Source organism: Lycium barbarum, chromosome 7, assembly GCF_019175385.1.
Source record: "Lycium barbarum isolate Lr01 chromosome 7, ASM1917538v2, whole genome shotgun sequence".
Classification (NCBI taxonomy): Eukaryota; Viridiplantae; Streptophyta; class Magnoliopsida; order Solanales; family Solanaceae; genus Lycium; species Lycium barbarum.
In genome coordinates, this window is record NC_083343.1 from 121300816 (window position 1) to 121317914 (window position 17099).

A 17099-nucleotide genomic window follows, 5' to 3' on the forward strand; every position below is an offset into this window, starting at 1 on the left:
ATAAAATGACAGTCAACCTCAATATGTTTAGTTCTTTTGTGATACACCGGATTTGAGGCAATATGAAGAGCAGCTTGATTATCACACCAGAGTTTTGCTGGTGTACGGTGCTTCAACCCAATTTCAGTTAAAAGATGATGTATCCACATAATCTCACAGGCAGATTATGACATAGCTTTGTACTCAGATTCTGCACTGGAACGAGATACAACACTTTGCTTCTTACTCCTCCATGATACTAGGTTCCCTCCAACAAAAACACAATAGCATGTAGTAGATCTTCTATCAGTTATAGATCCAGCATAGTCAACATCTGCAAAACATTCAACACGAGTATGACCGTAATTGCTATACAATATTCCAAGTCCAGGAGTTCCTTTCAAGTAACATAAACTGTTCCAAAGCTGCCCAATGTTTGACCGTAGGTGCGGACATGAACTGACTAACAACACTCACTGCAAAAGCAATATCCGGACGAGTCACAGTGAGGTAGTTTAACTTCCCAACTATCTTCCTGTATCTCACTGGATCATAAAAAAGATCACCATCATCTTTCATAAGTTACACACTAGGAATCATCGGAGTACTGCAAGGTTTGGCTGCCAACTTTCCAGTTTCTACAAATAAGTCAAGAATGTACTTTCTCTGAGACAGAAGAATTCCCTTCTTACTTCTATTTACTTCTACTCCCAAAAAGTATTTCCACTGACCTAAGTCCTTCGTATGAAACTTCGAATGCAAGAAAGACTTAAGGGAAGAGATCCTTGCTGAATCACTTCCTGTAATGACAATGTCATCAACATATACAACAAGAAGGATAGTGCCAGCTACAGATAGACGGTAGAAGACTAAGTGATCACATTTGCTCATTTTCAGCCCAAACTCCTGAACTACCTCACTGAACTTTCCAAACCAAGCCCGGGGACTCTGTTTCAAGCCATACAAGGACTTCTTCAAGTGACAGACTTTCCCATACTCCCCCTGAGAAACAAAACGGGGTGGTTGCTCCATATATACTTCCTCTTGAAGGTCACCATGAAGGAATACATTCTTGATATCCAACTGATGTAAAGGCCAATTCTTAGAAGCAGCAAGAGAAATGAACAACCGGACAGAAGTGAGTTTGGCAATGGGGGAGAAGGTGTCTGAATAATCCACCCCATAAGTCTGAGCATACCCTTTGACCTCAAGTCTAGCCTTAAGTCTTGCCACAGAACCATCTGAATTAACTTTAACTGTGAACACCCACTTACATCCCACTGGTTTCTTTCCTTTGGGTAAATCCACCAAAACTCATGTGTGGTTTTCCTCTAAGGCATGTATTTCCTCAAGCATTGCATCAGACCATCCAAAATGGTTCAAAGCCTCCTTCACTGTTTTGGATACAGAGATGGAGTCTAGAGAAACAACCAAAGATCTAGACGTAGAGGATAAGCGGTCATAGGAGACAAAATTAGCAATGGAATATGTGGATTTGCAAGTTTGTGTACCTTTGCGAAGAGCAATAGGGAGTTCAAGATTTTCTGGAGGATCAGTCGAAGGAGGATCTGATGACAGAAGAACTGGTGCAGGACATGTATCATTGGTCTCTTGCCGCCTCGAATAAACTTGTACAATTGGCGGTCTTCCTAGCGTAGACGGAGCAGGAGCTGAAGACATAATAATTAATTGATGCTCAACAGAAAAACTAGGAGACAGAGGAACAACATCACCTGACTGTTCTTTCAAAGGAGTAACTCGATAGACTAACCACTCATCTTCCTCCACCTAAGTTGTAGAAATGGGAGGTGCGTAGAGAATGGTGTAGTCTCTGGAAATACCACATCAATTGACACCAAATATTTTCCAAGTTTAGTAGAATAACATCGATATCCCTTTTAAAGGCGAGAATAGCCCAAGAAAACACATTTCAATGCCTTGGGGTCCAACTTGGTAACAGATGGTCGAACATCTCGAACATCTCGAACATAACATGTGCTTCCGAACACCTTAGGCTCCACTGGAAATAATGACTTGTTTGGAAAGAGAACATTATAAGGGGCATCACCAATAAACACACCAGATGGCATGCGATTAATCAAGAAACAAGCTGTAGAAATCGCATCAGCCCAAAACTGCTTAGGAACCTTTGTTTGAAATAATAGTGCCCGAGCAGTCTTAAGTAAATGTTTGTTCTTCCTCTCAGCAACTCCATTTTGAGAGGGTGTATAAACACAGGATGACTGATGCAGAATCCCATGTTGTCTCATGTAGGATTGAAATGACTCTGACATGTATTCTGTAGCATTGTCACTCCTTAAAATGCTTACAATAGTATTAAATTTGTTCTTAATTTCCGCACAAAAAGCACAGAAATGAGAGAACACTTCAGATCTGTTCTTCATAAAGTAAATCCACGTCATCCGAGAAAAATCATCCACAAAGGTAACAAAATATTTATATCCAACTGGACATGGCCCCCAAAAATCAGAGTGAACTAACTCAAAAATAAATTCAGCTCGTTTATTAACCCTTGGACTTAACGAACTGCGATGATGTTTTGCGAAATGACATGATTCACAATCTAATGAAGAGACCTTCTAAAACTGAGGACAAAGCTTCTTTAAGAAGGGCAAAGAAGGATATCCCAACTGACAATGCGCATCAAATGGAGATGTAACACTGGAGCAAGCAACAGAACGAGGGACCCATTCATCAAGGATGTAGAGACCATCCGATATATTTCATTTACCAATAATTCGATTTGTCATAAGATCCTGAAGCAAACAATGATCAGGAAAGAATGAGAACCAACAATTTAGATCTTTAGTAAGTCTACTCACAGAGATTAAATTAAAGGCAAGTTTTGGTAGACTTAACACAGATAACAGGGTAATACAGGAGGTTGGTTCAACCGTCCTAGATCCCACAATGTTATATGTTGACCCATCAACTACTGTTACGGGAGAGGGTAATTTGTGAGATTGAAAGCTAGAAAAAATATTTGGATTACCTGTCATGTGATCTGTAGCACTAGAATCAGTCACCCATTTATTTGAAGAGGAGATAAGACATGTTCTATCTGACTTGGCAAGGGCAGTAGCCGAAGGAAATTTCTTTAATGATTTCTGATATTGAGATAATTTAGCAAACACATCATTGGTAACCAGAATTGTTTCAGTCATATATTTTTTTTTTTATCAAGACTTAGGGTATAACAAAAGAAGCCAACAAAGCTTTGTACCAAATATCCCTGACACGTTACAGAAAGTTTTAAAGAGAAGGTTTCAGATATTTCAACAGGGAAAGCTTCAGGTGAACTTCTCTTCGGGCGGAAAAGCAGTCAATTTCTAAGGACAATAGAGTCAAACAAAAACAGTAAAGTTTCAGACTCAATCACTAGCAGATTCAACACACTATTCGGTCTCAAACAAATCAAAAAGTAGCAGCAAAAGCAGATTCGAAATCAAATCTGTTCGAGAAAGAACCAGATTTGGACAACAACAAAAGAAGAATCAAATATGTTCACGAATAAACCTGGTTCGTGGTGTTTATCCTTCAAAAACGTGGTCTGTTGATCATGAGACCACAAACAAATGTGCCAGAAACTTCAGTGCGAAATCAGATCTAGAAAATCAAATCAAAGTGGAATTCCGGTGAGTCGCCACAACTTCCGGCAACAGAAGTTGACAAAACTCCGATGAGATATTAAAGCCCGCTCTGATGCCATGCAATTGAGACAAGTATGGAGAATAACTTGTTATATTATTCCAAGAGGTAAACGCTATAAATACATGTACATAAGATGCTACTAAGGAAAGAAAATAAAAGTGATTCCTACAAATCTGCTATTGATTCCTAAAAATCTACTATCCATAAAAGTGTACATTCCTAGGAAATGGTCTACATTCATTCTGTAACAGTATCCAATACTGAATGAGGAAGAAAAATAACAATATTTGGAAGTTAGTTGTACATTGACAGTGATACCAAAGTATACTGCAAACAAGATTAACAGATTATGTCAAAACAAAAAGTATTTTGACAAAGCCCTATTGGTCATTAGACTCGTAATGTCAAAAAACTTTTACTATCAAGATTGAGGTCACGAGATTCAAAGTTTTCTATATATAGTAATAATTATAGGACTACATGTACATGTACTGGTCCAACAGCAAAAGATGATGCAATAGAAGCTAATTTTTTATTCTTTCTATATATTGCATATTACAACTTCAAAAATAAGTTTAAGGATAAAAAATCATACTCAGATCAAGCAACAGTTCACCAATACATCTATGTACTTAACAGGTCTCCATATAGTCGTGGAACCATCTATGCAAAATGTCAAAAACATACACTCTTTAGGTAAAACTCTTAAGGTGTTGCAGCTTCAGAAGTCTGTACACTTCCAAGTCTCTTAGACGGCATTTTTCACACATATTTTCTGTACACCTCAATGAAGTCTCTTCTCGAGGCACTTCACACATCAACCATACCATAAAGTATGCAGTTCTAAAAATGCAGAATCAGTGCTGATTCTGCACATAAATGCACAGAAAAGATTCATCTACTTGCCATCTGGTTCTTCAATTTCCACAGACGTACATGATGAAGAAAGACGAGGAGGGTTTTCAATTTCCGAAGATTGATCATGCGGTGAAGGAAGAAGAGGACTTTTAATTTCCACATCCGTACATGATGAAGCAAGATGAGGAGGACTTTTAATTTCTGAAGATTGATCATGCGGTGAAGGAAGAAGAGGCCTTTTAATATCCATAGACGTATGTGGTGAAGGAAGATGAGGACTTTTACTTTCCAATGGCGTACGTGATGAAGGAAGATGAGGAGGACTTTTCATTTCCAAAGATGTATGTGATAAAGGAAGACGAGGAGGACTTTTATCCAAAGATGTATGTGATGACGGGAGATGAGGAGGACTTCTATTTTCCAAAGATGCACGTGGTGATGGAAGATGAGGAGGACTTCCATTTTCCAAAGACGCACGTGGTGACGGAAGATGAGAAGGACTTTTCCCTGCAAGCAACAAAGTATCAAGTGCGTCAAAAAACATCCAGATAAATAAGAGACTGTCCCACAATAGTCATCAAGTTATTTATGAACCTGGATTAATGTCTTCTATGTCATGAACCTTATGGATACTCATGTTCTCTTCGTCATTTTCAGGAACAGCTTTACCCAGTTTAAGTGCAGTTGCTTTGAACTGCTGCTGAGAATAAGCTGATGTGAGTCGTTGATGCATCTTTTCCATCCTCCCACTTTCCTCCTCGTCCTGCCTATCCATCTCAATGAGGGTCTGTGGAAATGTACACACGGATTAAGAGGCATACATTGAAGAATGTGTAAAATGCACTGTGCAATTAGTCATACCTGAGCAGGAGTGTACTTGAATAATGGTTCAAACCTTTGCCTGCAGTACTCGTGGAAGAGGAGTGTACAGATTATCAATGGAATAGCGGAGCTTGATGCCGATGGAGATCTTTTAAATCCAAGGACTGCCGAAGCTATAATTTGCATCAGCACCATTGAGAAAATTGTTGTGTTGTGCACAATAGGCCAATAGGTTCCACCAGTTTGATATTTTGTCACATATACATTGAGGATCTGATGGTTTCACAAAATTGTCAAAACACAGCTAAGAGGAAAAATATGCAAGCACATGGATATTCATCAGTAAAAAGGAAAGTACACAAGTCAATCAGCAAAAACTTTGAAAATAAATCCCTTTACTCATCTCAACAAGTAGCAAGACAAACAAAAGAATGCAATTCTGCATAGTATTTTTATAAGCAAGAAAAAAAAAAGAGAAGCCTCTTAGGAGTAAGAAGCAGATGAGAAATGAAGTGCATTTAAAAAAAAAAAAAAAAAAAGACGAGGGAGTACAAATATAATATAATATATGAAAATTTAGCTCTTCTAACATTAAAATTGCAAGTAACATTGTCAATGTCATACAACAATGAAAATATTAATTTTAATCTCAATGGGTCAAACAAAATATCACAAGAATGTAATTTCAACAAGCTCAGAGAAAGATAACTTCAATCCCCTAGTTGATTTTTTGTTTTGAACTAATCAACTATAGAGAAGATTAAAATCTAGCATCGAATTTTCCATATTTAAACGTTTTAGGATTAGCTTTGTTGCATAAGCCATTTTCTTTTTTCAAACTATTAGTGTTTAGATCAAAATTGGAGAATAAAAAGTCAAGGAGACAACATGCAAAAAAAATAAAAAAAAAAATAGAGAGAAATCGGCACCAAAGGAAAGTAGAGGAGAAGCAGAAATCGCTGAAGGAAGGTACCCGCACAAAGAACAAGAAAGCGTCATCTTTAAGGGGAAAAAACAAAGAAGCAACTCAAAAGATGCACAGACACAGAAGCAATTAGTAATATAAAATAACCAGTATAACCAACCCAAGTAAATAAAGAGAAGCACAAGTAATTAGCCCACAAAACTGTACCTTCCCAACCAACCCAGGTCTGGCTGTGTGGGCCAAGGAGTGTATTCATTTATGGACCAATTTTGGGGTGTCAAACTAACCTGTCCAATAATTGAAGTCAACCTGAATAGCCCAAATCAACCCAAAAGCAGGGGTGCAGGAACGAAGAAGAAGAAATAATGAGTGAATTCTTTTTGGTAGAGTCAAGTGGCGAAGGGAGTTGGGGATGAGAAGCATTGGACCTAGTAACTCTTAGTATAATTGCCGTTTGGCAAAATAAAATAAAATGGGAAAGTGCTTTTGATTGGGCAGGTTGGCAACACCCATTGTTTGGTGCAAATTAAGTAATTAATCATGTAACCTTTAAGGAGGTCAGAGTGTGAAATGCTCATTAACTTGAATCAACCAGAAATCTGTTACTATCTATCCTAAGTCGATCCGGTCCTAAAGACATTTCATATCAGCACCAATTCATGTCATACCAACACGAACACATCACAGAAAAAGAAAAGTCTGCGTGACGTATTCTAAAAGCATCATCTTTCATCAGCTTCACCACGTATGAGAGATGAGAAAGGCAGGCTCTAGAAGCAAGAAGCTCATTAACTGTCAAAATATAAAGGCAAGAACAGACATCCTAGAAAATTTTCTCCCCACCAATCAAGACAAAATCAGGATTCACTTTGTCATACTAGGGTCAACATAAGTGGAGTTCTATAGATACTGATAAAGGAAAACGTTACAAGAATGTTAGTTCTCAAGACTCTATAACCAAAAAGTCGATGAGCTAAATATAGAGTAAAACAAGGCGACATAAAAGAAATTCTGAACTAAGTGGGATGTAATTACCTGATTACGATAGACAAGGTAGGCAATGGCAAAATAAACCACCAAGAGTGGCAGCATTAAAGGTGCCAATATGGCATATGCAAAACCAAAGAGACCAAATAGGAGAATCCTTGGAACTTCTGTATGATATGGAAAAGTCAGTGTTCCATGAGATGATGCATCCTTGTTTCTGAGAATAAACCTGGAGAACAATCCGCAGATGAGACCAAATGGTTGTAAGAGTTCAACCGACAGACTTGCCCAGCCTGATGTCAAAACATAAGTCATAAAGAAGGTGGCCTGCAAGAAAAAAAATCATATCACCAATCAATCAACTCTTGTGGTGACGTGATTACATGAATTATACAATATCACAGATGAAAACTAGGGTAAACAAAATAGTTCATTAATCACTGCTGGCGAAAAGCAGATAATGAGGAAACTAGACAAAAGAAGGGGATTGCTTTCCTTTCCTTTGTAGGGTTTACTTATAACCTTATATAAACTCCAACATGCTTGAGGCAATAAGCAAACTATTCATTAACAAAAAATCTTCTTCTCTTTTTATATCAGAGCCGGAAAGAGGTCCTGGGTTCAAATCTCACCGCAAGCCAAAAAGAAAAAACATTCAACGTGTTTTTGACCAATGAAAAAAAAATTAGGCCAACACGTTAGGGAGCATGTTGAGACATAATATAATTAAACAATTAGAAGTGTACTCTCAGTAACAACTTAAGATTTTAGAAGGTAAACACTTCAACTATATCAAATCAAACAATGTTGGGAAGCAGCATTATTGGACTTCTCTTCCGTCTTCCGAGAAAATGGAAAATATTTCCCTTTAACGTCCTTTATCAAACCAAAACATGTAGGAAAGCACATATGTACTTCCTTCGGAGGGTTAGTACCTTCCTCTCCCACTCCCAAATAACCTTGAATCGAATTTAGCGCAACTTGCATGTAAATTTCCCATATCACAACTTTAATGAAAAACCAAAAACAGAAACTACACAAAAGAAGACTAGCTCTGGCATTCATCAAGGAGTGGAAATAAAGCTAAAAGAAACTATTAGCATTGATCACATATGAAAGCCTCACATAAAACATGAGGAATACCTAAATTCAAGAGAGAGAGAGAGAGAGAAAGTATATATTTATCAATATTTAAACAAGATAGTTATACCAAGAGGGGAAGCAGGTAAACAGACGCAGAGGGGTGGTAGTTACCGTTGATGGCACAGCCGTTGAAAGTAGATGGTTTACATTCTTAATGATTTCGTTAAATCTCTCAATAACAGTCCCTGAGAGAATGTTACCAAAGAAAACATTCCAGATGAAGAAGCATAGAACTTTTATGCATGCACTCCTCTTCCTTCCACTACGAGAGATAGACCCCTCCAGTTTAGAAAACAGCATCATTAATGGAGGAACTATGTAGGAAAATAAAATTAATACAACACTTGGTAGATATCCTGTGACAAGCTCACTCACTCCTGGCCTGCAAGGAGGAGGCAGAAAAAGGATTATTATAGTGCCCATGTATGTTCCCCTCTCATACCATATTTTCTCTCTCTCAAGCATTGACCAAAAAAGCACAAGTTATTTAATGCATGTATGAAAATCTCTAATTAAAGCAAACAGGAAATAATAATACAAAGGAAGGTGCAAATTTCCAGCATCATCCTTGCAATAAACTCAGTCTTGAAATCATCAAGCCAGACTTTATTTCACACATTACAATGTAATGTCAAATAAGTTAATCTACACGCACACAGACCTCCCTCCCTCCCTCTCTCTCTCTCTCTCTCTCTCTCTCTCACACACACACACACACACATAGAATACCACCTGTACTACATGTACAAGTCAAGAGACTAGGTTAAAAGAAACAATAACAGAACACTATGTTACCTCTTTAAAATTCCACTGTACTACATGTACAAGTCAAGAGACTAGGTTAAAAGAAACAATGACAGAACACTGTGTTACCACTTTAAAATTCCACTGAGAAATGGAAAATTCTTGTGCAGCTTGTCGAGGTGAACGAGACTTTGTGTGAGTGAAACTGGCGCAAGGAAAAAAGCCACGAAAAGAATAGAGGCCACTAGAAGAGCAATTTTACGAATCCAAAGGAGCCTGTAAGGAACACAAATGTTCGACCAGTACACATCATCTGGTTCTGGAGCAAGATTTGTAACCCATGACATGGGATTCGGAGACTGAAGACCTTGTGAAGCAACTAAAGCAGCATACCGATTCCTGAAAAAAACTAAAGCAGCTCCAGACTCCTGCAAGAAAAAATTATATACTTCAGTTCATGTCTTGTTTTGACTAACAAGTTACTTCTTTCTCGATTATGATACCAAGAACTAATTAGTAGGTCCAAAAATCTGAACAAACCAAAATAAAAGATGTGGCCACAATTTTTCTCTTTACATTCAATAAAGTGTGTGTGCTCACACACACACATATATATAATGTGCATATATATTCAACCCCAACCATAAATATTTTGTTAAATTAAACCACAGAATACAATACAGGAGGCACAGAGTATAAAAACAGTAAACTTATGTCAACACAGAAACTTTTGTCAACACACTGAAGAGAAGATGAGCAACATAATGTGCAAAAACTATGAAAACATAATCTTCTATGCAATAAAGGATATGTGTACATATGAATATGATAATATAATGGGACAATCATGACCTTTTTTCCCAAATCTGAACCATCAAGATTAACTCTTCCTTCATCACTATCATGCTCCCGAGTAGTTCCTCCACAAAGGCTACATTTCATTAAATCTGATTCACGGAGAAGTTCCTCTGGGGTTGTGTTAAGAGCCTCCAACACCTCCTCTGCTCCAGTCTGTCATCATACAATCAATGGCACTTTAACCACCACATAAAGACAAAAGCAATGGAGCAGAAAATGAGGACCAACCAAGAAGTTAAGTGACAGACCACTAGTGTAAGTAAGCAGAAGTCTACTATCAAGAAGGAACCAAATACTATATTTAGCTAATACACAGTGCTTTAAAAGTGAAAAGCGCACAAAAGCAACAATGTCCACGGGGTTTGAATTGAAGGGCAAAAAGTGAGGTGCACGCCTCCTTGAAGGGAATCGCACAATTTATGAAATTAAAAAATATCAAAACATGTATGCATTTAGTACTCCCTCCGTCCCAATTTATACGATGTAGTTTGACTGGACACGGAGTTTAAGAAATATGGAAAGACTTTTGAAACTTGTGGTCTAAAACAAGTCATAGATATTTGTGTGGCTGTAAATCACTTCATTACAGGTAAAAGGGAAGTTTTAAGTTACTCCCTCTGTTCACTTTTACTTATTCACTATGGATTTTGCACACCCCTTAAGAAATAATAAATGAAGTGCATAATTTACCCCCATATTAATTGGTGCATATTTTTATTGGATTTGGAAAATGATTTGAAGTGTGTAATTAATACTATGGGTAAAGCAGGAAAAAAGAAATTGTCTTCTCTTGATATGCTAAAAATGACAAGTAAAAGTGAAAATCTATTTTAGAATACTGGATAAGTAAGTGAACTGAGGGAGCAAATATTTGCCAAATAAAGAAATGTGTCATTCTTTTTGGTAGTGACTAAAAAGGAAAGTGTGTCATATAAATTGGGCAAAGGCAGTACTTAATTATCAAACTGCAAATCTGCAGTTAACATAACTAATTTCAACTCCAATATGCAATAATACTAATCTTAATCCAACTTCTCAAAATTGAGATTCATAAACAATCGCTTCTTAATGGGATCACTTTGCGCGTCATTGTTAGAAATGCACACTTCTGAGGCGCATAGTTTCAACAAGAAGAGCTTCGCATCGCTTCGTAGTTTTAAGCAACACAGCAAAAAACTTTTAATAACACTGGTAACAAGATTCAAGAGGTAAATTTGGATATCAGGACTTGAGGTCACCATCTAGAATGCGACTTCCGCGTCTTAATTTCATGTTAATAGGTCTGCATCAGCAAAGGACCATTTTGCATTTTATTTTGAATGTATCATGGACTGCATTTTCAATTCGTTTAAGCCAACAAGCACTAACAAAAATGAATATCCTAGAAATTAAGACGCTATAACCTTGTACTTCTCAACTAATCATCAATACAGTAAAAACAATATGCAATTGAAAAGATTTTGCTATTTAAATTTCGTTAAGCAGCAGAAGAGAGAACTCCGAGCATGAGTTACTGGAGTAATAGCCTCAGTCATGAAGCCTCAGTCATGGTAGTGCAAAGCAAATAGGATCCTAAATGCGCAAATGTCAGCAGTAACTATGATTCATCAAGTATGATGTTGGCAACACTTCCGCGTCGGGCAAAGAACACCTTAGGAAAATCTGAGTCCTACTTCTGATATTTTTGTGAAGTACAATACAGGAAGTCCTACAAGTACAAAGGAAAAGAAAAGGAACAAAATCCCAAAGAAGGACATCTAAAAATGGTACTAAAATTTGAGACTCAACAACCTACCTCAAGGGGTTTGGAAGAAAGGGAATTAGGAAAGATGTCATTTTGTAAGACCTAAGGAAGAAAGATATAGTATTCCCTGCATTTAATTTGTAGATTCAAAAGCTCCAAGGCCTTGGTTTAGTGATAAGAGCAGAGCACATGAGGTTTGAGTTAGGCGTACATTATAGGTTCGAACCCTGCCGTAAGTACGTGGAGAAGGGTAGAGGGCCAGTCTCATTATCCACCAAATGTTGAATCATGTGTCACTGGCCTACGGAGATTTCTCGATCATCAAAAACATAGTTTCGAGATAGCCAGAAAATGACTCGGCATTTGTTCAGAAAAGAAGCTTTTTGAAACAAAAATATATTTTCATAAACAGCATCAACGACAGAGCAACTTTAATATGAGCAACTGCATATTTTCAAAAGCATAAATTCATAATGTCATATCCCATCATCTCTAAGTTTGGGTAACTCTGGCAGTTATGCTGGTGGGAGGTAGCAAGTACCCGGTGAAATAATTAAGGTGCACAAAAGTTGGCCTGGAAACCACTGTTATAAAAAAGGTGCAAGAAACCTAACCAAAAGACTACCATAGAAGGTCATCAGTTTTATTACAAGCATCACTGATCCATTCTAAAGGGCTAGAATCATCATATAAGATTGCCCCTAGATTTTCAAACCAAATAAGCTCTCTCCGTCTCAAATGAAATGTTCATCTATTCTTCAGATAAGACCAAAAAGCATGTGCTTCCCAAAAGAAGCTTCAGCTATCTATTTATGTAGCACTTTGTGGCTAATATCTAACGCAAAGTCGCAAACCATACATTACACCTCATCGTTCACAGCTTAAAGTCATTTCCCTACTTTTCTGGCTGCAAAAAATAGGCAAAAACTTAAAGCCCCACATCTCTCTTCATGCAATACTTGAAGATACACAGTTTCATCTCCTATATTTAAAATCAGTTGAAACCATAACAGAATAATCAACTCAGGGACAAGAGAAACATTATCCCCTGAGTTAAAAATCATGCGCCACTGGCCTTCGGGGTTTCTCGGTTATCAAAGGAAAAAACAATTGAACAGCACCAAGATCCCCAAAGCTGCAATGGAAATGCTTTCTTAGTTAGACTACAATAAAGTATCTTAATCTCACCAGCAGTTTCTGAACAGCGCCAGACCGATAAACAATTTGATGAGATAGATAACTTGATGCGTAGTAATTCATGAAGAACTTTTTAACTGTATGACTGTATGATTCTTCATCAGACTTTGGGATGGCACGGACCAGAACAGTGAAGTAACTTGGGTGGGGAGCTGATGAAGTGAGATATTCCAGCCGCTTCCTTGAGATACTTTTGTACTCCTAGAAGCAAGCAGCGAAACTTTTAAGATAAAAAAATCTGACAAAGCATAAGTATGAAATATCTAATAAAACAAATACAAGTTCAAAAGAAAAGCAGAGAAGCAAATGAGTTGGAAATCAGTAATAAATTCTTACCAAGTAAAGAAGAAGACAAGAAGAGAAGGATATGATATACAGTGCAAGGCAGTGAACCCAGAACCTGAAGAAAAAAGTAGAGGTAGATTTAAGAGAGAGTAAACTGTGATTGAAAAGAAGCTCAGTGAATCAGGAAATATTATGTCATCAACACATATTTTCTGTGAAATTCGGAATTATTGTAAACCAACTGGTCGCTCTCTCTTATATTAATAGTTTCTCCCTACTGGGTAACATTAACTTCAGATCCAAAATGCAGAAAATGTCAAACTTGCCATTTGCAAATTTTTGGCCACTTGACAAAGACAAAAGTGTTCTATTCTCATTCCATTTCAGATGAAACAAACCGCCACTTGCATTACGCATGTCCATTTATAAGGGAATAGATTAATTATCTACATTCAAATAATTAGCAGCATTGGTTCATACCATCTTGACCCTGGCTCAACATTCACAATGGTGAATACCTCCAACGACTCGGCTGGAATTTGCTGACGTCTTATATCTTGACCAAAGTAATTAAGAGGCAGCACGAGGAAAAGGCCTAGAGTAGTTACAATGGAGAATATTCGGAAACTGTCCACAATAAGCAGCAGGAAAAGGTAAGTACACTTGAAAGACTAATAGTACATAGATCTGACAAAGATGGAGGAATAAAGACAGGCCTGCAGTATACTTTCAAGAACAAATTCATCATCTAACATATGATATACATCCTTACTGAGAAATGCATACCACTTGAGCATTTATGAAAGCTAGTACAATGACATCAAACTGGCCACCTTTATATTAGGAACAATGTCTTTTTTAAAATCAGGCCATGAAAACAAGCAATACATATTTTCAGCAACAAGTAGACATCTTTCCATTGGAATTCCTCAGCTTGATGAAATATTCCACTAAAAATTACTGAACTTCAGTTGAAACGCGAAGATGAGGGATGAATAATGTTGCTAACTCTGTATTCAGGCATTAAATTGACTTTTTCAGCAAAAATAGAAGAGGAAGTAATTAATACAATGAGGAAAGTTCAGCTTTCACCTGAAAACAATCATACGCACAAACACGAATCCATCCAAGCCCCCGGCAGCAATTATTTCTTCATCAGATGCTTTCCATGCCTTCAAGATCCAACTAGGAGAAGGAACAAATCGCTCAAAGTTAAAGCCACTGAGCTGTCTTGTTCGTACTTGAGCAAATCTCTGGCTGAAGTAGACATGTACAAAAGTTGGTTGTTTCCTCAATAAGGAATACAAAGTGAACAGCACCACACAGACTGTAATATTGACTCCAGCAGAAGTCAAGAGTGCAGATAGCTTCATCCCCGTCTTCCAAATAAGCCAGCAACCTCAATAATTAAATGATAAGCATTCCCTGATGACTGGAAAACATCAAGTATCCAGAAAAAGAGGACGTGTTTGCAGTCCACAAACTGCAAAAGTAGACGTTATAGCTCAGGTACATCGATTTTCACAAATATGATAGAACTAGAGATAAACACTATGCATAAAGTTTAAGAATCAGTAATGTGGTGTGCAGAAAGAACATTCTCCAAAACCAGCAAAAAGATGGTCCTCTTCGATCAACAAACTGTCCGGTGATAACCAAACCACAAATTGTACACTACATTAAAGTTCATAACTCAAAATACCCTACCTTGTTTAATGAAACTATATTAAAAGTTGATAATATTTTTGTTTTGATAACTGTGGTGTCCAAGCCATATCTCCCGCCTCCCACCAGCAACAGTGTCAGGTAACTCTGTCCACCAAAACTTGAACAGATGAAAAAAAATTATCTAGTATTTTTGCCTTCACTGAAAATTAAACATGGAACCTCATGATTCTAACTCATTCGCTACACTAGCATAATATACTATAGAACTAAAAAAGCAAAGGCCTCACTATCTTGTTGGCATCAATCAGTTTACACAGACATCACATTGTACAGTGAAATGCAATTGCCAGGAATTTAAGCAACAACAATGTAAACAACTAAGTGGGCGATTGGACATAAAAATGTGATATTTGGAAAAAAAGAGTAGCATTAAAAACGGTATTTGGAAATTGGAGTTAGTGTTTGGACATGAATAAAAATTGAAGTTTGTTTTTGAATTTCTATGAGTGATTTAGAGCGAAAATCGTAAAAACAACTTTTGTTGGAGTTTTTCGAATTCCGTAAAATAACTGAATTCCCGAAAATTGTAACAATTCCATGTCCAAACAGGGACAGAAACTAACAAGAACATTAATGGAGAAAAAAGCTAGACAAATAATTCAATTCAATTAACAAGAATGTTAATGGAGAAAAATCTAGCTAACAATTCAATTCAATTAAAAACAAAAGGAAAATTATAATAATTGACTCACCTGAAAATGATTTTTTTTTTTGCTGATTTCAGTAGCCAAATGATGAACCCGAATAAAAAATATTATCTTGATTGTATACAGAAAGATAAATAGATTTTTTAACCAAATAAAGTGATAGAGAGAAAAAAACTAAGATTTTTTTATTAATTAATAATAATAATTATTGCTCTTTTGAAATTTGAGGAACAAGGTACTTATTAGTAGTAGAGTAAAATACAAGTGTGTTTTTTCTACTTTCTCATGAGGCGCGTTGGTTGAGAGTGACTGTCTTTTGACTTATTTAAAGTTCTTTAGGGTCGAATATTTAATTACTATATTAAAGTAGTATGAGTTACGTGATGAGAATTAGATTTGCGGGCCCCATTGAAGTGCCACGTCGATTTTAAACGGATTGCCTGTACCGACTTAGTTTGGGTCATTTGCACTTTTGGCCCCTGTTTTGTACTGGTCTTTAATATTTGCCCCTCAAGCCAAACAACTCTTTCGTCGGGCATAAATTTATATTTTCGCATCGTAATATTTCACTTATTATACCCAGGTCCGCTAAGAACTTATGCCCCGCTAGGCATAAATTTGATTTAGAAAGGAAAATATTAAAGACTACTTATTTCTTCACTTATTTTTTTTCTTTTTTTTGATTTCTCATTCGGTGTTGGTATCCGTTATTTGGCCGATTAATTCGAATTCGCACAGCGTAAGACCCATTTAACGGAGAAGGGCACCCTAACGGGATCTTTTTTCATATTCAGAGATAAAATACGATACCTGTAATTAAATGTGAAATAACTCTACACAAACAATAACAACAAACAACATACCTAATGTAATCCCATAAGTAGGGTCTGAGTGGGTAGTGTACGCATACCTTACCTCTAATTTTATGGGATAGAGAGGTCGTTTTCGATAGACTATCGGCTTAAAGGAAATGTTACCGATGCAGAAATGTAGGAAATAAAAAGGAACAGTAAAATAACAATGTACAAAACAAATGTAGTAACAATTATCAATACACAATAGCGAAAAATAACTCCTGTTATAGCCTCTTCTTTGGCCTACCTCTATCTCTCCTAACTCCTGTTATGGCCAACCTCTCACACCCCCTCAGTGGCACATCCTTGCACCTCCTCTTCACATGTCCGAACTATCTCTGTCTCGTTTCCCTCATCTTATCGGCCACAAAGGCCACCTTACCCCGTGTAACTTCATTCTTAATCATATCCCTCCTAATATGATCATACATCCATCTAAGCATCCTCATCTTTGCCATATTCATCTTCTGAACGTGGTCATTTTTTACTGGCCAACACTTTACCCCGTACTAAAGTGCTGGCTAACCACCACTCTGTAGAACTCACCTTTAAGCCTTGGCGACTCTTTATTATCGTAGAATACCCCAGCGGCAAGCCTCCATTTCGCCCACCCCGCCCCAATATGGTGTGTGACGTTAGCATCAATCTCCTCATCT

At 37.1% G+C, this 17099-nt stretch overlaps 1 protein-coding gene across 4 annotated transcripts; it reads right to left on the reverse strand.

Moving 5' to 3' along the window:
- Nucleotides 1-4161: 4161 nt before the first annotated feature.
- On the reverse strand, nt 4162-15861 carry LOC132604050 (CSC1-like protein RXW8). Of its 4 annotated transcripts, none has more exons than XM_060317374.1 (13): nt 15635-15861; nt 14922-15026; nt 14307-14697; nt 13695-13841; nt 13266-13329; nt 12921-13130; nt 9983-10141; nt 9260-9558; nt 8498-8768; nt 7292-7570; nt 5371-5604; nt 5104-5296; nt 4162-5016 (listed from the first exon to the last, which is right to left on the reverse strand). In XM_060317374.1, the coding sequence occupies exons 3-13, from the start codon at nt 14585-14587 to the stop codon at nt 4550-4552; spliced, it is 2604 nt and encodes an 867-aa protein (XP_060173357.1). In that variant the 5' UTR covers nt 14588-14697; nt 14922-15026; nt 15635-15861; the 3' UTR covers nt 4162-4549. The 4 variants fall into 4 exon arrangements, with proteins under 4 accessions (XP_060173357.1, XP_060173359.1, XP_060173360.1 ...); XM_060317376.1 differs by having other exon boundaries at nt 14922-15039; XM_060317377.1 differs by lacking the exon at nt 14922-15026.
- Between the last annotated feature and the right edge of the window lie 1238 nt (nt 15862-17099).

Coding starts and splice junctions, on each gene's coding strand:
- LOC132604050 (XM_060317377.1), bottom strand. CDS start 14,587: ATGAAGCTATCTGCACTCTTGACTTCTGCTGGAGTCAATATTACAGTC. Junction 10,142..12,920: donor GCGCTGTTCAGAAACTGCTG/GTGAGATTAAGA, acceptor GTATGATGACAG/ACTGGAGCAGAGGAGGTGTT. Junction 7,571..8,497: donor CAACGGCTGTGCCATCAACG/GTAACTACCACC, acceptor TTTTTCTTGCAG/GCCACCTTCTTTATGACTTA.